General features: G+C 40.9%; 1 protein-coding gene across 1 annotated transcript; it reads left to right on the forward strand.

The window, feature by feature from the left end:
• Nucleotides 1-2,782: 2,782 nt before the first annotated feature.
• Nucleotides 2,783-25,023, forward strand: LOC133838100 (sodium-coupled monocarboxylate transporter 1). The gene is given in 11 exon segments (XM_062269066.1): nucleotides 2,783-2,874; nucleotides 13,718-13,935; nucleotides 14,012-14,159; nucleotides 21,691-21,865; nucleotides 22,298-22,399; nucleotides 22,401-22,434; nucleotides 23,000-23,159; nucleotides 23,375-23,593; nucleotides 23,646-24,024; nucleotides 24,086-24,228; nucleotides 24,291-25,023. Coding segments are annotated over 11 exon segments (2,082 nt in total). The 5' UTR covers nucleotides 2,783-2,839; the 3' UTR covers nucleotides 24,760-25,023.
• Nucleotides 25,024-25,452: the final 429 nt, after the last annotated feature.

Genomic DNA, 25,452 nt, shown 5'->3' on the forward strand with positions numbered 1-25,452 from the left:
ATTTTTAATTACGTTTTCGAATGCTGCATTTTGAAGTGTAATAAAATAACTTGAAACAATACCAGCACATGAATTGAACATGCTTATTTAAGCTACCATCAACACACAAAGTGCATTCTGTACAAGGAGGTCAAGTCTATGAAATATTTATAGAATACTAAATGCACTTCATTGAATACTACTAATAAAATATCAATGAGCACAATGCACATGTTGAATATGTTTCACTATTTGTCTGCTAAACGATTTGTTTAACAATAAACACCACAAGAGAATTGTTAATATCGGTTTGACGACCGATTAATACTCTAACTGGTTTATTTTATTATCATTTTGCAAATATATTTTAGCTATCAGACACAGTATAAATTATCTTGACTTTAACTTGACTACTCAATCTTCTCAATCGTGAACTTATTGAATTATTGACTTATTGTGATCAACAATAATATTTCGAATGCCAACACGATTTTCCTGGAAATCTATTATGCGTTTTCAAGAATCAGTTGAACATTTGTTTGTCAAAAAGAAAAAAGCATGAGTAAAGGGGAATATGCAAATAACCCTCGAGTACTTAGTACAGGTGTCTAAACAAGATTTTGGGTACTTTATCGAATTTTCGACCGGGGAATAACATCCGAGCATCTGTTTCGATCTATTGTGACCATGTGAAACGTCGTCGAGCTGTCAACTTGTGACGTTTGCAATGTAACAGCTGTTGTCTATTGTCGCCCCCCTTTTATGATTATTGTTTAACTTTGTTGGCTGCTTTGTTTTGCACTGACTTAACATAATAAAGCCAGCGTTTGTTAGTTAAAAATCAAAAATTTGCAAATGTAACAAAACCTTTTAACGCAATAACGTAAATTTTCATAAATTCGAAACTTTACGCTAACCCAGAGAGGTGGCCCATAAATTCCATGTACGCAACTCTCATGCAGTCAAAAATTCAGCTTATGCCCTCTTTTATATTTTTTTGTTGGCTGCTTAAGCCGACGCGACGTCGGGCAACAACAAGAACAATAATTTGGCTTATGTACAATTTTAGGCTAATGAAAATTTATGAAGTTCTCTGTGCGGAAAACGGAACGCCTCACTTAAAATTATGAAGTTGATACTTTTTGTTGTTGTTACTACTGTTGTTGGTAACAACTTTTGTGTTTGAAATTAAATTATGGCTCATTATTTATTGTGGAATCATAAATTACGAGTGCGAGTATGGTTGCCATTGGCTAATCCAATATATCAAAGCGTCTAACCAGCTCGTAGTTGACGGTGGAGGAAGCACTGCAAATGCAGCAGCGGAAAACAAAACGGGATAAACGGATGGGTAAATGTGGAATGCGTTGTGATGCACAACGAATCACGGACAGAACTAGCCACAACTGGTGCATCATTCCGGGCATGCCATTTTTCACTGGAGAAGATTAATAAGCCAACCATTAAGATAAGTCAACAGAACCTACAGACTAATTTGTGATAACGCTGCGTATACTTTACGACCACAGCCCCACACAGCTGTGAAAACACTTCCGATGCATTTCACTCAGTTCAGGCTCAGGATGCCTCATTCAATCTTCAGCTTATCTGCTATCACCACACTATCACCTCGACCAACTGACTGACTGACTGACGTGAATAGATTACGTGAAAATGATGCTAAGATTAAATGGTAAATGTCTTTTTATGATTCCATAGACGGGCAAACATTTGCCTGGTTGTCTGGAACGCGATTCCACTTAACTAATTACATATTTCAAAACAACAAGGGGTTGAACAAATGGAAAAAAACACCTGTGGCAATCGCGTGTACTCGGTATTTGATTAAATATTTTCACAATAAATCTCGTGAGTCGCCCGACACCCAAAGAAACCGCAGCAGAAGTACTCACACAATATATAAATAGGTAACCGGGATGCCGGCCGTATCATTTCATTTTCAATTTGGCACCGTCAAGTTGATTTTCAAGTGCGTTTCCCCGTTCACAAATAGAAGACTCTGCAAATAACTCGTTATCACGTGAGTGTCTAAGTCTCCCAGACTGACTACGTATACGTTATATTTTGTTTGCCATTTATTCTTATTGATTGACTTAGTCAGCGATTAACACGGCGTTTTGGTAATATTTGCACAGCTGATGCTGTATTTTTTTTATTTTTTATTTTGGTGAATCTACCCTAGGAATTTATAAAGTGAAGTTTATTTATTTTTGTATTTTACAATATAAGATAAAATTTAAAATAGTAAATCGAATAGTAAAGGTTTAAATAGTTTCGAGATTATGATTACTTTAAATGTAATTTTAAAGTCTACATTATTATCAAAACAAGTTAGTTGCCTATAAGACTCAAAAATCAATTCGTTCCATTAACTTTCCACTTAAATTTAAATGGCAATGCAATTTGTTTTGCTAACACTTAATTATTGGCAATCATTAAAAACTAGAAGTTTAATATCGTTTCAACTCAAGTAATTGCTGAGTATCTTGACAGCAATAATTCACAATTTAACGTGCCAAAAATGACTTGAGTCTATCATAAAGTATTACTCATCCATTTCTCATGCATACGTCAACTTTTAAGTTGATCTGGAACAATACACAAGCTTGGAGAGCCGCTGAATTAATTCAAGTATTATCATAATCATGCGAGATATCAGGTTATATTACGCATAAACCATAAACATTTGTATAATGAAAATAGACGCAGAAGTTCATGTTTAATGGAGCTCAACTAGAACATTCAGTAGCTCACCTTACCCAGCAACAGTTACTCTTGAACAGCCGTTGTTGCTGCTTACGGATACAAATACGCAAACGAATACGAATCGGAATACGTGATGAGTGTGGCAGAGGCAAATGGCAAATATTTTGGGTAAACCATCACAAACGAAATATGGGTTATTAGTACAAGTGTTTTTCTAATCCGGAAGATTCGGTTAAAGTCCTTGGCTCAACTTCGTCAAGTAAAGTTGAGTTGAGTTGAGTTGAGCTGAAAAGGAAACGGAGGCGGGGCGGAGGCGGAGGCGTCAGGAGTCTTAATGAGTTAGCAACCATTATGACACAGACAATCTGAAGTCTATGCAAATTAACTCACTTTGCTGGCATACAACTTTATTTAAGTTCGTTACGTATGCGGGCGACCTTCGACCCCAACAAGTGCCAAGGCACAACAGGAATATTGCCATCGAGTTATGACAAAAGGCAGCAACGACAAGAGCCACAGCAGCAACAACAAACAGCAACAGCAACTACAAGTGCAGCCGACAATGGCAAACAACGCCCACTTGGCTAATAAATGATGTGGCCGAAATGGGACCTGAGAACAACAACCACTTCCTCTCTGAGGAGCTGCTCTCCACGTCCAAGCACACACACACACACACACATATATATATAGAGACATACATTGTAGTGGGTTTTGTTGGTGTTGGTGACGCTGGTGCTGTTGCTACTGCTGCTGCTGTCAATCAAGACGTGCAACGTTTTTAGCATAAACACAAAGTGACTTTGTTGTTGCTGGACAAGCTGCTGTTGTCAAACTTTGTTGTTATTGTTGTTTTGAGCTTTGCTGTGTGTTGTCGTGTAATTGCTGTTACGCTTTACCAAGTTATTAAGTGAGTTTGCTGCTGTTGCTGTTGCTGTCGCCGCCGCCGCTGCTGTTGCTGCTGCTGTTGCAACATAATCTTCTGATTATGACAACTTGCCACAACTTTGCTGCTGTCCTAAGCGAAACGTAAATTACACTTGAAAAGTTTATGCTCAACGTGTGAGTGTGTGAGTGCCAGTATGTGTGTGTGTGTTGGTGTTGTTGTGTGTGTGTTGCCTACTTTCAAGCTTCTAGCTTAATTGATATGAGAAATTAATTTAAGTTTTGTCAACGCTGCACTTGAGTTTGCCAGCAAATTGGCAATTTACTCTTGCCGCTTTCGGCATTCGTGGAATGCAACACTTGCCACATGCAACGCTTGCCGCTTGCTGCTTGCCACTTGGCGCCAACTGTTGCATTCCAATGTTGACTAAATGCCATGCCAGCCAGGTAGCCAACTAATTACCTTTAATTATAAATTTAACTGCAAGCGAAACATGAATTTGTGCAGCTGACACGACACGCGTCTCTCATCCATCAAACGGCTGACGTATGAGTAATTTCAACCAATTGGTTTCTACACCCTACCAAAAAAAAAGAAGAGAGTATGCTGAAATTATTAATTATACAGAGTATTCGCTATTGTCATACGACACTGTGATTGCGGTTGTTGTTGTTATTTAACGTGCGTAGGCGTTATGATGGCTTATCAATTTAAACTGCCACCCGGAGTGGCATTGAAATTGAAGTGCACACTGTGCTAATTGCCCACTTTTTTGTTGTCAATTAATTGCTGTGTGGAAGCCAGGAGGGAGGGGAGGAGCAGTGGCTGCATTCATATGTAAATAACTCTTTCATAACATTAATTGCATATTGATAGTGTTTATTTGTTTGTAACTGTTGTTTGTTTATCTATCAACTTTTTAAATGATTGCAACACGTTTTTATTGTAAATGCCGGTGGGTAATGCGTGCCTCACTCCATCCATCAATTGCTCAAGCAATCAATCAATCGGAATATCTATTAATTATGCAATCGTAGCACAGAGAGCGAGGGCTGGACTTATAAACTTGTCATTAGCCGCAGTTTTCAGGAGGCAACTTAATTGCTGGTCCTCAAGTTGTCAACACTTTGCCAACTGTTAAATGCAATTTGCGTCTCATGAATATTTATGCCGAAAAATATAATTAAATATGCTAATTACTGCTGATTGTACGCAAATAATTGTGTACAATCATTTGAAATTATAATTCGAGCAACGCTGATGGGCAACGTTGATGCCCAAAACAGGAAAATCGCGAGACTCTCTCTTAAGCCCTCGAAACACGCCTCCAAAACAAAACAACAGCGAGGAGCGAGCAACAACAGTCCAAAAGGATAACACGCATTTTTAAGCTGACAATTTAGCATAAATTCAAATGAAAATCTACAACAATGTTGTTTAATAGAACCGGAGGGGAGAACGCAGCGCAGCGCGACAACTGCTGCTGTTGGGCAACTGTTGCCAATTTCAGGAGTGGCCAAAATCAGGAAAATAAAAACAAAAAATGTGTTGCAGAGAAGAGAATTAAATAAATTACATTGTTGCCTGCAAACTTTTCGCTGGCAGCAAACAATTTGTGCAGCTGCCACATGCAGCCACTCTCTCTCACTCTCTCTTACTCTTTCTAATGCCGTGTCGTATGGCACTTTGGCATTAAGGGGAGACACCGTCACATGGCTGACTTGCTCTTTTTTTTACCTGTCGAGGCTGCATAGAAATTGTGTCGCTTATCTTGGCAAGCAAGCCAGCGAGATTGGAGGTGACTGCAGGATATCTGCATATTGGCCAAGAGAGCAGCAAAAGCAGCATCAGTGGCAGTGGCAGTGGCAGTAGCAGCGGCAGATGATGACACGAAAAACGTTGAGCCAACTAATTTTTTTTGTTATCAAGCTAAGTGAATTAAAGTTTTAATAACCGGTTGCCGGGGCCAAGCAGCACGGCTAAGCTTTTGCTGCCATTGACTATGCCCAGTATCCCATAAAAGTTAATTGAAAATCTAATGGACAAGCGACAAGCAACAAGCGACAGTTAACAGGCAACTTAATTGCAATACAGCATCAAAGGAAATTGCATCAAACTGTAGCCCTCCAAAAAGCAGCAGCTTACACATTATATGCAAAAGGTCCTTCAAATGATCTTGAAATTGGCAGTTGACTAGCCAAATGCTTGTACATAATTAAAATGCAGATGCACACGTCTAAACAAAATTTGCCATAAAGGCCACACGCACCTGTCAGACAATGGGGCAGACAATAGGGGGAAAAACAACCATAAATATCCATTTAAAGCAATTCCATGGTGACAAAATGTAGCAAGTTTAATTTATTACCAGCAGCTCTTGTGCAAACAAAGAGGCCAAAAGAGGTTTTTTAATTTGAGTTGACACACACACACACCCGAACAACAGTAGCAGAGACAGAGAAAACACAATAAGCTGGACAAACGAGCTGTGCTGGTTGCAGGACAAAACATTTCATTAGTTCAATTAGTCAGCAGAGCTACGAAAACTGCCACTGAATTGGGCAGGTGGAGCATCAGCAGAAGAGGGTTGGGTGTTAAAGAGTTTTGTCTTTCTCCTACTCCATTTGTCGGGGTGTCAAGTGGCAGCTTTTTAAACGATGATTAGTGTGCTCTGCTGTGTCACATGAAATACAAGACAAATTATAGTTTGTTTAGCTCTTGGCTGGACACTTAGATGCAAATTTATGGTCAACCAGCGAGACGTTAACATTTCAATATGCGGTCAAAGGCTCATCATAGCTCATGACCCGACTTCAATTTGCGGCTAATTTATTAATATGGTAAGACCAAAATCAGTAAAAAGGGACAGTATAATAGACAGTTATAATAAGAGAGTGTTCGTCTATGAGATTCTTGCTACCATATACCAAATAAATATATATTGAAGCATACCGAAATATATATTTGTACTGAAATATACCGCCCCCATATAACCGTCCGTATGAAACACTGGATCTCAGAGACTATAAGAGATAGAGCTATCATTTTTTCGACAATATGTTATGTTTTCAATATCTGGGAGAGAAAGTGTTTATATTAATACTCTACTACTACTTCAAGAATATTTAAAATTGTCATATAAAATTAATTCTTGAATAAAGCAGCATTCATATTGCTTTTGTTAGAATAACCAAATTTTCAAGAATTATAAAGACTGAAATTATTATTGCGACAGTTCGGACCAGTAGGATAATTGCCGCATATTTACGCTAGTGGGGGTAGTGAGTATAAAAATACGTGCCTAGAGGTCAGCTTAAACAGAGAATTGCTAGACTATTGGCTTACAAATACAAGCAAAACAACTTATTTATACCTTATTCAATCACCGCCCATTTTTCAATTTTGCATGCAATAAAAAAACAACAAAATCTGTCTGGCCAATGGCCAAAAAAAAAAGGATAGGTCTGCATAAATTGCCAGTCTGAGTGAGATGAATGTTTCAATTTAATTTGTCTCGACTATGATAAGCCGAAGAGAACAAAGACACTTTATAGATTTTGGCCTATGGGGAAATTAAAAGCTGGCGCCATTCAATTGTCGACGTGACAAACAAGCAATACACTTGAGAGGGAGAAACTGAAACTGACTTGAGAGACTTTAAGACCGCATAGAGAGCTTTAGTTGCAGTTCGAGTTGAATGCCTGTGGACGACGGTGTGAGCCACAAGTGGCCAGGACAACCGCTAAACGCGTTAATATGCCTAATATGGGGAGACTGTCGTCGCCATTGTCGCAGCACTCAACGCGCTGGACTAACTAACCTAATTATTTGTGAAATGTGCAGAGAGATGGAGTGAGAGAGAGGCAAGTTGAAGCACAAACTGAAACCGCGCTCCATTGTCTGCACAGCAGGTGCAAAGCGGGTAAAAGAGATAGGAAATATGAGATAGAGTGAGAGTTGAGTAGCCTGGAGAGCGGTTGAAAGGACATTGCACAGCACGCGTAATGAAAACTTTGTTAAAGCAAAGTGCAGCTACACAAAAAAAGGAGAGAAGAAAATATGGGGCAAAAAAAAAAAAGAAAAGTACAAAAGGAAAATAGCTGTGGAAGAGCTACACCCAACGAAAGTGCCAGAGCCCAACTCCAGTGCACACCAAGTCCAGCAATGGTGTCGAATGCACAGAGTACACAGAGTGGTTGGCAGGATGGCAGGCATCCGGAACACGGGACGTGAGCTTGGCGACAACGTGAAATTAGTTGTGCATGTTGTGAGAGCAAAAGGGAAAAAGAAACAGAGAGAGAGGGACATCGAGCTGGAGTTGGGCATTAAAAGTGCTGCGAAAAGTAACTCCGCTGACCACTAAATTGCCACGATGAAGTCGTGCCAGCCCAGGAGCATGTTGATCAAATTAACAGCATGTGGTTGCCTGCACCCCTTCCCTCCTTCCGTCTCTCTCTCTCCTGCTGTGTGTGTCGCTTAACCATATTTGCGTAGCATACTTTTCAGCGGCCAGTGAGTGTGCCACAAATTGCTTAAACGGAGCAACTACCTAATTATTCAACAGAATAACTTGTAAACTTTTCTTTGACAATGTAAAGTAAGAAGAGCAGGAGCTACAAAAACAAGCAAACAATTGCAATTGTCGCTCACTTTTGAGAAAGTTTTGGCTTGCAGCAAGCGAATCACTTTTTAAAAGTCATCCTGCAAAAATATATTATAATATGCGTCGCAGCAAATTATGAATAGCTTGAGGAAGCTCAAATGCAAAGTTAAAGACTAAACTGAACGCACAAGTCATGCCAAATTGAAGGCCATTCAAGAAAGGAATTCGAAATTCCTTTGCTATCCTCTCCATTCCTTTGCGTTCCTTTCCTTTTCGCCGTCTGTCTGTGTGTGTGTCTTGGGCTGAGAAATGAGACGTAATTGAAACTTTAACCCCATCGCCAGGCGGTTGAAAAATTGGCATTATATTCTTGTGGCTGCACAACAACTACCAGCAAAAGTACGATAAATAAGCGGCAACTGAAGCATTTTGTTTGGCCAAGTATTTATTTTGCCTCGCTTTGATAAATGACTTTGACGGCGGGAAGTGCAAGGACGAATGTTGAAATCTCCTCTTCCATCCTCTCTCTTGCTCTTTTACACTTCAAAAGCCAGCCGAAAGCCGCACTTTGAGGCGTGGCAAGAACGCCCATCAATGACTTTTCTCATTAGACAGTCGACCGAACGTGGTCAAAATAAAATCGAAGAAAATTCGTAGCAAGCAGTCAAAACGACCAACATGTGTTAAGCGTCGAGCGGTTAAAAGTAAAACCCCAAACAGAAGAATGCAACAGAACAGAAGTGAACGAGAACAGAACAGAACCGAACAGAACAAAACAAGCAATTGCCCAATGCAATGAGGGACGAAAAAAAAAGAAGCAAAAATGAAAGAGGGAAAAGCTAGAAAACGATGAAACAGTTGCATGTTGGCAGAACTTTGTGAACCGCATACTTCAACTTCAATTTGCTCTGCTCGAAGAGGAGAAGGTGGTGGTGGGGATAGTAGGAGAAGGTTGGCTGACTCGTATTTCATTACTCGAACTGGTATTAAGTGGCAAAGTTTTGTGTTTAACAACTTTTAGCAGCCGTGCGGCAAAAATGAAGAACAAAAACCGATGAAAGTTCCCTGTTTCCAGTTCCCTGTACCCTGCGTAAAAGCAGCAACAGCAGCAGCAGCAGCAACAAACAACAACCGAACCGAAACAGAAGTAACTTGCAGCCACTTGACTTAACTGCACTTGCTGTGCAGTTCAGGGGCGGCATTGCCATCAAGTGTGTGGCAAGAGAGGGCGTGGCCAGCAAACCTAAATGAAAGGCGACAGTTTGCGAAGGCAAAACTGACACAACGCGATTGCGAGCACATTAACTTTAGGAGGTGTAAGGGATCTCTCTGTGAATGAAGACAACTTCCTCCACGAAACACTTGCTAGCGAAGGAAACTGCAAAACCCATCATGAACAAGTTTCTGCCACATTTCCATTGCATTTTTGATTGGTAAAATCTGTTGCAATCTCTCGGAAAGTTTGCTACGCTCCTTTAATTAGCCGAACGCACTTGCAAATGCAGCGAGCGTTAAAAGTTTTATGCATTGTAATGAAATGCATACATTACGGGCAACTTTGTTGCATCCTTCCCAAGCTACTGCAGCTACATACATAAAATGGGGTCGCATCGCACGACGAGTACCTCATAAATCCACTTTTTGACTTCACATAATGCTCGCACACAATGTAAGTACGAATAAGAGTATTTTCCCCTTGCAGGCGGCACTCCATCATAACCACTTGGCTTTAACGTCGAAAAGTCACTCGTGATTTTAGTACTTTTTCTACGCATAGCTTAGCCAAGTCTAAGAATCTTATTCATATGCATATTCATGCGTGTTTGTTGGTCCATTAAAAGCCGAGCACATCTGTCACACTTTCTACTTATTGGCTTCATTCATTCGACTGCTTTTACGACTTTATAAAGCCGGAGGCAGCAATCTATTTTTAAGGTATTTTTGGGCGTGGCGACATTACTTAGCTCTGTTTGCATTGGCAATCAAGCTAAATTCGTGTTACACTTTAATCTTTCCATTAGCGTTTTTAAATTTCTGTTGAAGACATGACATGAATTTGCCATCGATTTGACCACACCCCAAGGTAAAGCTAACAAGACAATTACCATAATTACCCAGTGCAAGTCATAAAAATTGATCAAGGTGATGACTGGCGACCAACTGTCCAACGGAGGCCACCAATAGGGTCAAAGGTTCCAGCAACCAACTGGTCACTCCTTATGCCAAACACACACAAAAAAAAATGCAAAATCATGCATTAAACATGCAACTCCTGCTTTACCAGCGAGTGTATGTGTGTGTGTGTGAATGTGCAAGCTAAAAAAAAAGGTGAACAAAGTGCATAGTTTTTCATACGTTTTGCGTCATGGCGGGCACTTTAAGTCCCACTACTACTGTCCTTTGCCCTGCTTGGACGTTGGCCAAGACACTGGCAGACACTAGCTGCAACTGGAGCTGGAGAGGCAGTAAGAGGGCGTGGCGATGGCGGCGCACAAAAGTATGCAACGCAATGCTGCACTTTGGCTAAATTACATTTTCAATTTGTCAGTGGGCACGCACAGAGGCGGAAACACAGGGCACAAGCTAGCAAATGGCCAACACGAAGAGCAAAAAAATAAAAGTCGTGGAATATATATATTAAGAGAGAGAAATGAATAGACTGACAGATGGAGTGAGACAGACAAAAGACGGGGCGTGGCTGGGGTGGCCATCAATAGCAAATTAAGTGGCGTCTTTGCAAATGTGTTTTTGATATTTTCATTGGACAAGAAGAATTTTTGGCGCATTATCCAGCCACTGTCACGCATGCTGAATATTTCATGAGTGGCATAAATTTTGTTTATGTGATTCTCTCATCCCTCCACCCCCTTCCCCTTCTTCTTCATCACTCGCGTGTCTTTCCGTTTTTTAATAACTTTCCATTGTGGCTGTCAGTTTCAGGCACACACTCACAATGCCATCTTCCATGATTTTTTTCTTTTTTTTGAGTTGTTGTTGCCACTGCTGCTACAAGCTGCTTTATAATTTATGATCCTTGGCATCGACGACTCCTTCGTCATCTCATCTCACACATGTCGCCAAGTTTCGTATAATTTTTCAAGCTGTGCCAAAAGTGCATGAATATTAACTGCAAGTTGCCAAGCGGGTAAAGAGGCGAATCTTTCTCTCTCTCTGCGTTTTTTTTTTTTTGGCAAGCGTTGATGATGTGTCAGTGTCGTTGTTGTCGTCTCCTTTCCGGTTGCAACATTTTGCACCCCGTCGACGTCGATGGGCTACTTGAGCGACACTTTTATTATATGCCATGTGAAACTTTCAAGTGGCAGCCCAGCACTTCTTCTCTGCTTTAGAAAAGTCAGTCTGAGTGTGTGAGTGTATGTGGTTCAAATCGCTCTACTTACTTATGCATACGTGTGGCTTAGTTTTGGCTGCTACTTTGCATACACATGATGAAAATGTGTGCGCCAAATTGTCATCGTCGTTGTCTATTGGAAATTATGTCTCCCACCATCTCCATCTTTTTTTACTGATGCTGTTTGGACATAAGTCCTGGTTCTAAAACCAGCCACCAGAGGCACCTGCTGCAGGAGAGTTGTTAACAAAGCGCTCGCAACACGGATAATTTGCTTAAGCTCAGCAAGCAGAAAATAACATTTTTCGCACAAGTTCACACACACAATGGGGTCGACCTTTGTTGGCCCACAGGCTATGCTCCCAGTGTCTGTCTGTCTGTCTGTCCGTCTCACCGTCTCTCTGGTTTTGGCTTTCGTTGCTTATCACATGGTCAAGAAAAAGCGGACAGTTGTGACTGGTCAGCTGTCAGCTCTGGGCAGCTGTGCAGTTTAAATGCGACTCTCTACACCTAAAGTAAACTAAAAACAAAAACAAAAACGCCCAAAAAGAATAGAAAAACAATACTGAAAAAACATGACTAATAGTTTGTGTAGGGGAAAAAGGCAAAACAAAAGCCAGACAGAGTGTCAGATAAAAGCTTAAAGGATGGCAAATGACAGACACATACACAAACACAGAGAGAGAAACGTACACACACACACATTCGCATGTGCATATGGTAAATGTGCCAATTAGTTGGACATCAAAACAGTTAACGATGCTGATGATGATGCTGACGATCGAATGACTCAGCTGCAAATTAAATTTACAATTTAATGGAGCGTATGCGTAATTTGAGATAATATTTTTAAACAAAATCAACACATCTGTTGCAGTGCATGAAGTAAAACACGAGGTGCGGAAATATCGATAGCAAAACGCTCGATAACATCGCAAATATTTTGCATAAATGGGCAAGAAATTGTCAAAACTGTAAATGCATAATAAATTTCCATACAAGCTATTAAGACTTGCACCCACATAGAATAGTACTACAAATTATGATGAATATGCAAAAAGAAAAACCCAAATAACTGAAAGTACTTTACTTCTTTTCGACACAAAACAAAAACGAATGCTGCTATAAATAGCCAACAAAAAATTCCCAATTTTTATCATGCCCAAGAATATTATCAACAATTTTATTTACGTGCAAGGTTGTCTACTCTTAAAATCTTTATCTCTCTTCGTTTTTCTTTTTTGTTCTGTACTTTTCGTACTATGTAAACAAATGTTTTTTTTTCGACTATAGCTTTTTATAGACATAATATGAGCGGGTATTTTTAGAAAAACGTAAAGTCTTAAAGTTTTGTGTGTGTGTTTCGAGCTTAGCAATTGTAAGCTAGACTACATACATATAATATTTTTGCGCTCAGCACACAAGCAGATCAACAGTTGGCTTTGTCCTTACTTCAAGTACAAGTAAAAACACAAAGTTGCAACCCAAATCGCACATAAGCTGCGCGCTTTGTGGACCACTACCAACTTGTCGTAGTTAAACCAAGGCACACACTCGCACACCCGCACACTCGCACACGTGCACATATGTAGATGTGTGTGCAGTTGGTACATAGATTCATAGGTAAAAGGAGACAGCAAGGCTCCGTTGTCTGCCTGGCATGCATACAAATGTCAGCGGTGCGAGCAAAGGACACAGTCCATAAATTTTGTAGCGCGCAACATTTTGCTTTGTTTTAACTCATTTGCCCCGGCGCCAACTTGCCCCCTCTTCCCCCGTGTCTCTCCCCCTATTCCTGCTGTTGATTGCTTTGGTTGGCTTGTTGCACGGGTTATGACGCGACGGGTGGCTGGGTTGCTGGTTGTTGTTGCCTTGCTCTGCCATTGGGACACCGCAGAAACTGTCCACGCGCCTGCGGATATGCAACAATGTGGACAAAGTTTCAACGGCAGTCTGGAAGTGGGGGGAAGTGGGAGCACTATGTGCTCCAAGCGTGACTAATATGCACATGTTCAACTGCGCCAGAAAACGTTTTGACTATAAACCACCCCAGCAGTGGAGAAGTGGAGCAAGCAGCGAAAACTTGTTTTGACCAACTTGCCATTTGATTTTTGCATTTTTAGCTTATATTTTATTTTGGTTTCTCTGTTTTGTTCGCTACTATCTTTTGCAGCACCACAATGGCCAAGGATTTGAGCACTCTGGGTTGGGACTACTTCATGTTTGTGGCATTTATAGCGCTTACCGTCTTGGGTCCACTCTGGACCCGCATTTTTGGCAAAAAGCAGCAGCAGAGCAAGGCAGATTATGTCTTTGCCACCGGCGGCGTTTCTCTTGTGGCTGTCATGATTTCCATAGCTCGTGGCACACTCGGCGTACGCTCTGTCTTAGGTAAGTGAAACGCAGCCTAACTATGCGACTCCATTTAATATCTCTCTCCCTCCTCCCCCTTTACTATTTTGTGCAGGCTATCCAAGTGAACTCTATTATCGTGGCTCCGCAATGTGGGAGATTGTGTATGGCATGATGAGTGCGTATCCCATTGTTTGCTTCATGTTTGTGCCCGTCTACTTCAACCTGGGCATCACTTCGGTTTATCAGTACATCGATCTCAGGTGAGTTCCCCCATTCACAAACAACAGAGAAAAAAGAACCCACTAAATGAATGTGGAGGCGAAAAGAGAGAACATTTAATTAGCACAAAACGACAACATGAAAATTGTTATTTCAACATTCATTTTAATTTCACAAATGCGTCGTGCGTCGCACGACCACGCCCATGCCCACGTCCGCGCCCACGCACAAGCCAAAGACACAATGACACAACCCCCTTCTTATCGCCAAGCCCAAGCAGCATTTTATTCTTCATTAAGAGCGAGACCAAATGAGTCTAAGCAGAGACCAGAGCAAAAGGACAACAGCCTGTTGTTGTTTCGTTTTCCGCGTTTGCTAAATAAATTTGAATAACATTTTCGAAAAAAAACACACACAGCAAGTGTCCAAACAAGGGCGCACCAAATAATCTATACATTTGTCCTTAGCAGGACAAACGCAGGACACGACTTCGAGTCCCACGCGTAAAGTCGACTCTTGGCTGTCGCAAGTTGTCGCCGCTCGTCTGCTGTTCGCGTTATCGCCGAGCAGCCTAATTGTTTTTTTAAGATTGAAATTAGTAAACTAATTTGTTATCAAATGTTTGCAGTTTCGACAACAAAATTCAATTAATTGCCAAAAACTGACAAAACGCTGCTGCTTCTCTGCTTCTTCTTCTTCGCCACCGCCTGAGGCAAATGGCCAAAAAATACGAGAGCCAGCGAATGCTGAGCATAATTTGATTCAAATTTAATTGGCAGCGGCCCAGGCAACTGGCAACTGGACGCCTGGCAAAGATTGTTTGTCTAAAATCTGTTACGGAATTGAGAAATTATTCAAATGTTGCCAAATGATTGATTGCTGTCAACAAATGCAAGCGAGCGAGTTACTCAAGCAATTGAAAACATCTATTTCGCTGTAATCAGTTGGAAAGAAATGAACTTGAATATTATGACATACGTTAATCAGTGCAAGTCACGTCTTAAACTCGACTTATTATCGTTGCCATGACATACTTGCACTTGAGCTAATTATACGAATACAATACTTGAAGTAGTTTGCTATTGCGTTTGCCGTTGCCATCAATCTTAGTTAGCAGCATTGTTGTTAGTGGGTTGCGATTAGAGGCAAGAGTCCCATTCGAGCATTCCAGACACATGGTGAATTTTCATGTGCGATTTAGTTTGATGACAACCAAATGACATTCCAGACGACAACCCCAAAAAAGGCTGCAAAGGGAGATGTCGACAAATAGAAGATGTTGCCCGGACAACAAAAAAAGTTGTTACAAATTTGAAGCCTCATTGTCGCTTGTCAACGCAACTGGCGCGCCGCGACATGTTTATGCATACAACTTCATCAAAATCGGCTGGCAAAACGGATGACAGCAAAAAGGGATGCGGGGTCGATAAGTGAATATGCTACAAATTGCCAAAGACGGTCTACACTACTCTGCCTCTCACACTCTCTCTCTCTCTCTCTTTCTCCATCCTGCTAACAAGACAAAGACAATGGCAACAACAAGCAAGAGATGAGGAAGGACAAAGACTTTGACGACATACTATGACAATGCAAAACAAGTTGAATCACCGCAATCAAAATTGAACAGCTTCCAGATACTCTAGCAACGTCTTCATTTATCTGATGATTATGCCTAAAAGTTAAGCAATTGTTGAGAGTGCAAAAGGGGTATGTTATATCCTTTCTCAACTGAATTAATGATTAGAAATGTCGAGTCAAAAGATTAAGACATCTTAACTTGGCAGGGTATAAAGACCAAGAAGCCAACAGAGTACATATAGAAGAAGGGAAAAAATATATACAAAAAAAAAATAAAGAAACAAAGAACCCTCTCACATGCTGACACACTTGGGCTGGCTGTTGACAAATTGTATGACAATTCGTTTGTGTCATAATGTTTATAAATAGCGCGTGTTGTTGCTGTCAGCCCATCATGGCAGTGGCATCCTGTAGCAGTTCGCGTTGACAGACATCCCCGCCACGCAATTCTAACACCCCCCAAATCACACAGTGAGTCAACAACCGAAAACTTGCAAAAACAAAAAAGCAACCCAGTTACGTATACTTGATTTTTGAGCAGCTTCTTCACCCGGTGAAAATGTGCCTGACAAGCTAATGAAAAAGGCAGCAAGCTTAATACAATCTCTAAGATAAGACAGTTCTTAAGGGAAGTTCAATTATTGTATTATTAAAGCAGCAACAGACTTTCAGTATAGTATAGTGGTCATGTGCTGTGGCATGGCCACATTTCCTGCTGGGATGTGGCCAAGACCAACTTACACACACACACACCCATACACGCACAAGCAGCTTCGACTTGGCAGACTTGTCAGCAGCCTGTCGCAAGTGACGCCTGCCACTCAGCACATGGCCTTTGCCTCCTGCTCGAGCTCAAGCTCGAGCTCGAGTCTTTTGCGAGGTGGCCGAGATTTGTAGCCTAGCACTAGTTACATACGAGTATTTGGCATTTTGCCCTCGGTGTGGTTCAATGATCAAGTTAGTTGAGTTCTTGACACAATCCAGTGTTGTGGGTGTTCTCTGTATGTGTGTGTGTGTGGTTGCAGTTTGAGTTGAGTTCGAATAAGAGACAATTACATCCAGAGAGGGAGCAGCAGTAAATAAATTTATTTGACGCTTGTTTTGGCTGCGGATCAATAAAGACACTTTTTTGGCACTTAATACGAACAACAACGACAACAAAGTGAGAAAAAGAGCACTCGCAAGTGAGTGAATGCATTTGAATTCCGCTTGAATATTTACGAGTACAAGGGCCGAACAAAGTGCCTGACACACTCACATCATCAAAGATGGTTAGTTCTCGTCTGCTCGTAAAAGAAGCAAAACGAAAGGGAGACAGAGAGAGATATAGAATGGGGAGAAAGGGCAGAGAGAAAGACAAATAAAGCGGGCCAAACATGCACGCATAAATAAAGACATTTTTTTGGCATGACGGCAGCAACAGCAACAGCAGCAGCGAGTAAGTGGCAACACGATTTGCAATTCAAAGACAACAAAGTTGTTTTGGCAGCAACACGTTTTTAGGTATTCGCACACACACATCATATGTGGGCGTATGCTTTTTATCACTCAGTGTACTCAGAAACCCATTGCTGATTATGTTTATTTATGCGAGGCATTTAATCCAATCAAAAGGCAGCTCCCAAATGGCAGCTGAGCCGCCTTTGATTATAAAATTAACTCGACGCAATGGACCACAGCAATCGAGTGCTCCCAGAACAGCGATTAGATTGCTCCTCCACCCACCTCCTTCACTCTGCTCGCTCGCTCGCTTGCTGACATATTAAATTTGGACCCTAATTTATGCTTTTGTCCATAAGCAAAGCGGTGAACTGGCTTTGCGCCCGCATTGATAAATGATGTGCTCGGTCCACAGCAAATTGCGAATGCGAATGCGTCAAGCAGTGACTACGACTAAGACAGTCTTAAGCGTTGCCACAGCGCGCTCTGCAAGCCAGTAATGCATTCAATAAACGGCCGCAAAGTGAGGCAAGTGGGGCAGCAACGTGCGTAGCCTTGCAAATAAGCGTTGCCGGTTTTGTCATTGCAGTTGCCATTAAGGTTAGCTGGTCATTGACGTTGCCACAGGCAATGCAGAGAGTGAAAGGGAAAGAGAGAGGGAGAGAGAGAGGGAGAGACTCAGGGTGGATCGTCCTTGTGGCCTTGCTGGTAATTGCATGAACGCTGGCTAGCTGGCTTGGTTGGCTCGGTTGGCATCTTGGCCGCAGGCAACGCTGCAGCAATTATTGCATACTTTGCGGCACTTACATTTAATTTAAAGTTATTAAGCGACGTTCGCGACTCAGTTAAGACAGCGTAACCGCATTAAATAGACACAGTGCAATGCAATTGCAGATTAAATGCAGATACAACGCGCATAAAGAAGAAATAAAGAGCAAACAGACAAAGAGAGAGATATATATATGTATATAGTGAAATAAATGCTGCAGCAAGTGAGTAGGAGCTAGGGGCCAAATCAATTAAAGTATAACAAAAGCCACCCACTGTGTGGCAGGCAGCGCTCAATCAACTGACTTTGCTGGGCGAACAGAAGGGCAGGCAGGAACGACAGCGATAGCCTAGGGTCATCACTCACATAGAGGGAGCACAGAGTAAGAGAGAGAGAGAGAGAGGGAAAGGCAGTGGTGTATTGATGCAGAGCACTTATTGTGATGAACACGATGTTAACAGGCTAAATGAGAAACAATTGCTACAAGCGAACACACACACACACACACACACACACACACACACACACACACGCATGCAGTGGAAGACACAAAAGAAGAGACGAAGAAACAATAAATCCCATAAATCATATTAAATTGACATATCAGGCAAAAATTGACCGCAAGCGAGGCGATGCGAGGCAAGAGGAGGCAGCCAGAGATATCCTGCTGGCCGCCCAAACACGTGTATGAGAATGAGAATGCCCACAATATGCTGTATATGTGTGTATGTGTTTGTGAGTGTTTGTGCGCATTTGCCACAATAACATTTCTTTATCAATTTCCGTTACAAGAGCAGCATGTGCAAATGCCTAAATAAACGTTTGTCTATTTCATTTCCACTCCTCTTATTTTTGCTTTTTTTCCCTCTTTCTCTTTCTCTTGTATTTTGCTTTGCAATTGGCACGCCTTTGCAATTTGTGGTTTATGCCTCAAACATACGCTTGATACTCATTATTAGCCCACGCCAATTGCGTCCCGCTTAATGGCCTTTTAATAAAGCCACGGCCATTGGCATTACGAGTGTGCGTTGACAATGAGCTACTCACTATTTACCATCAGCCTCAGCTGACTCGGCGCATTGGCCATAATTAAAATATATATGTATACAAGTATATCACATATCCCGCATACGACATGTTGTACAACTGCTGTCAACTGTTGTAAGCCGCTTAAGCCGCTCAAACAGAAACGTTGCATTCACAAATGGCAATACATAATGTGCATTAAGCGCATTTAATGCGCACATCAAGATGAAAGTTATTGATTGATGTTTGCTTATTGATTGTCAAGCATTGTTTGCGAAAGTTGTGTGAAAAAAGCCACTTGCCTTTGCCATTGACTGCAATTAGATGCAAAGCATTGTGGCGTTAACGTGACAGACAATGCAGCAGTGCACACCTGACTGACCCTTTCCCCTCCCTCTCCTCATTAAAAGGGGCTGGCTGTCCAATCATTCAAATGATTGAGCAGACGCAGCTGAAGCGAGGCAGCATTAACATGCAGATAAGCCTGGGCTTGATGACAACACAAGGCTAATAAATATGTATTTGTCTTTGGCCATTAATCATTTAGTATGCCATCAATAAAGCCAACACACACATACAAACACGCACACACAAGAAGTGGATTATTCAGTCACACACTCACAGAGATACGATTCATGTGTGCGACAAGTGCACTATAGGAAATTTGACCACTTTCTCTGGCCAAAATTAATATCTCAAGAACGGAGCAAGATAATTCAAATCGGTTTTGCATTCGGTTAAGACAACCATTATCTATTGAAATAAAAAATGGGTGTGGCACCGCCCTCTTTTTTAATTTAAGCAATTTTGCGAAAATGTTTAAAATACTATTTTAATATACAAGAAATGTTTCTATAATAATTATTTTATATATTTTTGAACATTAGTGGGCGTGGCACGCCGTAATTTAATAAAAATTACAAAAAAAATTTCATGCAATTTGTTGTTTGATATTTTTCATTGTTTTTGTGGTAAAATCGCTTTTCCTACTTATATCACATACTACATATAAGAGTTAACAAAAAAATCAATTTTGTTTTTTTTCTCGACATTAATTTTCATTTAACCTAAAACTCTAAATTTTTGCAGTTAGATTACCTTCTAAAAATTAAAATTTAAGGGTTTTGTGTTGTGATCTTTTTAACTACTCTCATTTGAACAAGAATGAAATACTCTACAACATAGAAAACATTTCATCGAAGCAATCTGGTGCAGTCACTTTTCGCAGCTTTCGAAAATGAGACTCCATCAAAAATATCCATTTTTAGGTTATTAACAATTTTAATCTATTCAGGGACAACACGAATTTTTACACATTTGACAAGCACAAACACATAATACAAACCACTGTGGATACAACTCATTTCAAAAATTTGAACAATGTGCTTTAATTTTTAATTATTGACAATTGGAAAATTGCAAGAAAAATGCAATATGCAAAAACACGTGAACTGCCATTCACACAGCTGTGTTTATCAGCTGATATTTCTTGAGTGGCGCCATCTATCGAAAATTCTGGTATGCAACATTGATGAATGATCTATTGTGAACACATTGCACCTAAAATTAGTTCAATCTGCCAACTTTCAAAAAATGACTTTTGGCCAGAGAAAGTGGTCAAATTTCCTATAGTGAAGTGGAGCTATAATTTGGCCACTAATGCCACAACAGCTTGATTTCTCACACACACACACACACTTAATAGATTTGTTTGCTTCAAGTATTTGCATATGGAAGCTGCTGCTCAATTTCATATATTAAATATAGCATACTTTTGAGAGCAAGAAGCTGCTGCTCAATTTCGTGCATGAAGGATAGCATACTTTTTAGGGCAGCCCTAAGCCTTAACTTTGCAGCTTCTCAAATTCTACGAAATTGATTCAAAAGTGGATTTAACAGGAAATCACGGCACAAAGCTGTGGCATTTGATGCCTCAATACAAATATTTATTAGTTCTTAAAAAAGATAAACAGAAATTGTGTCTCAAATAGAAAATTCCCTCGCAGTAAACTAAACTAAACAATGCAATTTTTAGACTGAAATATAAGTTGTCTTAAAAATAGTTATATGCATAAAAATGGGTGTAAACATATTCGGAGCACACTTCAGGCCACTCAGTAAGAAACTCTGTGGTTAAAATTAGACCCCTTTCTTAAGGGGACGATCATTAGACGAGGCTAGAAGCTGAAACTGGATGCCTCCTTTGATGGAGGGCCACTTGGCGCCTTGTCGCGCATTTTGCATCAAATTAACACACAAATTTTTATAACCATGTGCCGGCAAAAGGCAAAAGCCGAATGAGGAGGCTCATAAAAACCCGACACAACTATAAAAACAATCAAAACGAGTTACGAACTCGCCAATTTGGCTGGCAAAATGCGCTGCCCGTTTCCCTTTCTTCCTGCTTGTTTTTGTTTCATTTTTTTTTTGTTTTGTGCTTAGCTGTCGTAAATTTGTGGCACGTCGGAAACTTGAGCTTGCAAGCTGCCACGCCTACCGCCCGTTTTACAGCTGCAGTAAATCATAAAACAAAAACAAAAAGTGTGCGCACATAAAAAGGCCAAACCCATTAAAACTTTAATAAACGCAGCTAATAAAAGTAAATAAATGAAAGGCCAAAGCAAAGGCAAAATACGCTTGCTTAATTAACGCTGTAAATCGAGCCACAACTACACCACCTAAGAATTACCATAGACTCAAGTGGAGCACTTTACTCACCTGTCACCATATTAATCATTCTTCATTCTTTTGCCTTGCAGATTCAAGAGTCGCACCGTTCGCTGCCTTGCCTCTGCCACTTATATTGTGCGGCAAATTTGCAATCTGGGCATCACCGTCTATACGCCCAGCGTGGCGCTATCCGCAGTTATTGGCATTCCCTATTGGGCCTCCATTACGGGCATGTCCATCATCTGCATATTCTTCACGATTCTCGTAAGTATGACACTCCGATTAGAGCTATCTTCACCTTTAAAAAATAATCAAAAAAAAGAGAGTATAATGAGTTTGTCGAAATCGAAGTCAAACAAATATATATTTTATGAAACGGTATAAATAGTATGTCTATCTGCTCAGCTACCAACAAACTACATTAGATAGCGTAACCAAACTTTTTGGAATTTTTTGCCAACTCACCATGTTTTCACAAGTTTATTTTTGATTTTAATATAGATTTGAATTCCGCTAGTTTCATTAAGATCGGATTATAAATATCAAAAATTTAATTACCGAAAGTCAATATAATGTGCTGAGCAGAGCAATTTATATAAGCTTTTCGATTACAAATTAATCTTAGCATCTTAGATTTTAAGTAAATCTCTTACAGTCTAAGCCCTACTATAATTTTCTTACTTGTTTCATCTTTAGGGTGGTCTCAAGGCAGCCATCAATGCGGATGTGATCCAAACTATTACCATTCTGGTGGTTACGTTGGCCGTCTGTCTTCAAGGCACAATAGTCAGCGGTGGTCCCGAAGAAGGTTTATGAACTAAATCGCGACAATGGTAAGTAAGCAATCAATGGGCACACGAGATTAGCTCCACGATTGATCATGGCAGCTTATTAGCGAGTCCTTTCAAATGTCATTCCATATGTGTGTCCCAGTTGCCCCAGTTTCATACACAATTTCTGCTGACGAATGATGACTATTAAAATGGCATCCATTTTAGGTTGTTGCTGTTGTCGTTGTTGCTGCTGCTGCTGCGTCGGCTCATTATGCACATAAATGATGATGATAAAAACAGCATAAAACAGCAGCAGCATCAGCGGCAGCAGCAGCAGCTCCTCCTCCACCAATCTGTGGATGATTCTGTGTGGCACAAACGCAGCCTGCGTGACGACAGTAATAAATGTCTGATGGGGCAGCGTGTTTGTCACATGAGTCTCGAGTTTGAGTTGTTGTTGCCTGTCATTGGGCCAATTGTCGAGCTGGGAATATTCGCATATGGAGACTTGGCAACGTGTCCCACAAAAAAATATTTTATTTTTTTGTTCTGCTATGCAACTGCCTCTTTATGCAACACGTCCTTGGCATCTTTTTCACAATGTGTCTGCTTTTTGTGTTCATAGGTCGTCTAAGCTTCTGGAACTTTACAGGAGATTTAACCGTGCGCGTCGATACCACATCCGCCTGGCTGGGCCAGCTGTTTATGTCGCTATCACAGATCGGTTGCCAGCAAAACTTTATGCAGCGTTATGTCAGTCTCAAGTCACTGAAGGAAGTGCGCAAGTGAGTTAACAAAATGCAATTCATTTTAAGCTTGCAAAAAAGCGACAGCTAATGCTGAGTGCGATAACCTAACTAAAGATATCGATAACCAGCAAAATAGTAACTGCAGAATCTGCAAGCTGCATTGAATGTATCGATTGCAGTTGCTATCGATGTAGTATGAACAGCACACATAAATTTATCGATTTTTAAAAAACTTCGAATTCCACTTGCAGTGTGATGCTGAGCAATGTGCCCGTTGTGTTCCTGTTCTTTGCACTCTCCTGGCTCTCCGGCATGGTTATTTACTCGACCTACATCAGCTGCGATCCCTATGCTGAAGGTTACATTAAAAAACCCGATGAGATTTTGCCATTCTTTGTGGAAGATCAGCTCGGCTTTCTGCCCGGCTTTGTGGGCATCTTCATGGCGACACTTTTCAATGGCGCACTTTGGTAAGTCAGCAAGAATCAACTCTAATTACTTAGCTAATCCATATTTCTCCAGTATTATGGTGTCCAACCTGAACTCACTGGCCACCGTTTGCTGGGAGGACTTCATCTCACAGATGCCCAAATTCAAGGGACTCAGCGATAAGCAACAACTAAAGATAATTAAGATTGTCACCATCGTTTGTGGCCTGATCATCATGTGCGTTGCCTTTGGAGTTGGACTGCTCAATGGTGTCATCGAGTCCTCGTTGCTTGTGTTCTCAGCCACCTCGGGACCGCTGCTTGGCTGCTTCATCCTCGCCATGATGGTACCGGTGGCCAACTGGAAGGGCACATCAGCCGGCATGGTTGCAGCCTGCGCATTTGTGCTCTGGATCATTGGCGGTAGCATGACCATAACCAAGCCTTCAAATATGCTGCCCACATCGACAGAGGTAAGTCGGAAAAATAATGAAGCATTCTTTGTGCTGTTTACATAGCTTTGATACTTCTTAGGGTTGCTCCAACTTTACATTCTCGCGGACAATCACAAAACCCAGCAGCGGCATCGATGAGTTGCCTTGGCTGCTGAACCACACACCTCTCAATGGCTACAATCAAACCTTTGTGGATCCCACCCCACAAATTCCTCACGAAAGGCAAGTTGCAAACATTGTTTCAGTTGATTTGTCCAGCTGACAGTTTTGCTCTTCTATTGCAGAACTGGTCTTGAGACCTTCTACTCGATTAGCTTCATGTACTACAGCTTGATTGGCACAGCACTGACGGTGCTCATTGGCACACTCATCAGCTGTCTGACGCAGCATGCGGATGATGAGTACGATGCCAAGCTGCTGCATCCGTTCATCTTCCGCTGCTACGAGCGCCTGAATGTACCCAAACCGTATTACATTAAGCACGAGGAGGAATCGGGTCTGAATCGTCGCAGCAGTAGCACCTCATCGGCCACAACCAGCGGCAAAGTGGAGAAGATCAATCATGCCTTCGATGGCAGCGAGGATAAGAACAGTCCCATCTCTATACTCTTTACGACCCCAAGCTCAAACAATGAGAACACAGGCGATCAACGTCGCACTTCAATTTGCAGTAGCAGTCGAATTCAATTGGACACGGTCCCCGCTGGCGAGACGGGCGTTTATCGTTATACGGGCTCAAAGACGACTTACTGAGGAGTCAATCCTTAGTCTTTATTTAGTTTGTATTTTAATAAGCTAAGCCATAAGTTAGACCAATTCATAAGTGGAGTCGATAAAGATGCTGTGATTACTTATTGTACAAGGAGTATAAACAATTAACGCAGATTTAGCAGATAAGTCTTTGATAGATATTCGCGCTGCGTTTTTTTGTAGAATAACAAATGTGTTTTGTACTTATGTATGTGTAAGCAAAGGCAATAACTCAATTATAAGCTCAAGCAAGATTTTTCTGCATTATTTAAGAGTTTTATTTAAATAAAAAATAATAATAATAATAAAAATTTTTGACACGAAAATGAAAACGGGTGGTTATTAATTTCTTATTATAAAACAAGAGATAAATTATTATAAATATGCTTTATAAGCTTTTTAAAATAAAAGTTTAATTCGTTTGTCACTTAACGGCTATTAAATTTCAAATACATATTTAAAATGTTTCGTTAAATGCTCGTCAAGCCGCAGCGTATATAAGTGCAACCCATATTTATGCTTGCAGTGCTGCCCATCTACCCAATTCGTCGCTCAGCTGTTTTTCGATAACTTGCCCATGCACAGCTGTTCGTCAACAGTGCTGGCAACAGTTAGTTAGCTCGATAAATACAACAGCTAAAAATGTATAGAGCTTTTAAAGTAAAATTAAACGTATAAAACATTAAATTTTAGTTC

This window comes from Drosophila sulfurigaster, chromosome 2R, assembly GCF_023558435.1.
Source record: "Drosophila sulfurigaster albostrigata strain 15112-1811.04 chromosome 2R, ASM2355843v2, whole genome shotgun sequence".
NCBI lineage: Eukaryota > Metazoa > Arthropoda > Insecta > Diptera > Drosophilidae > Drosophila > Drosophila sulfurigaster.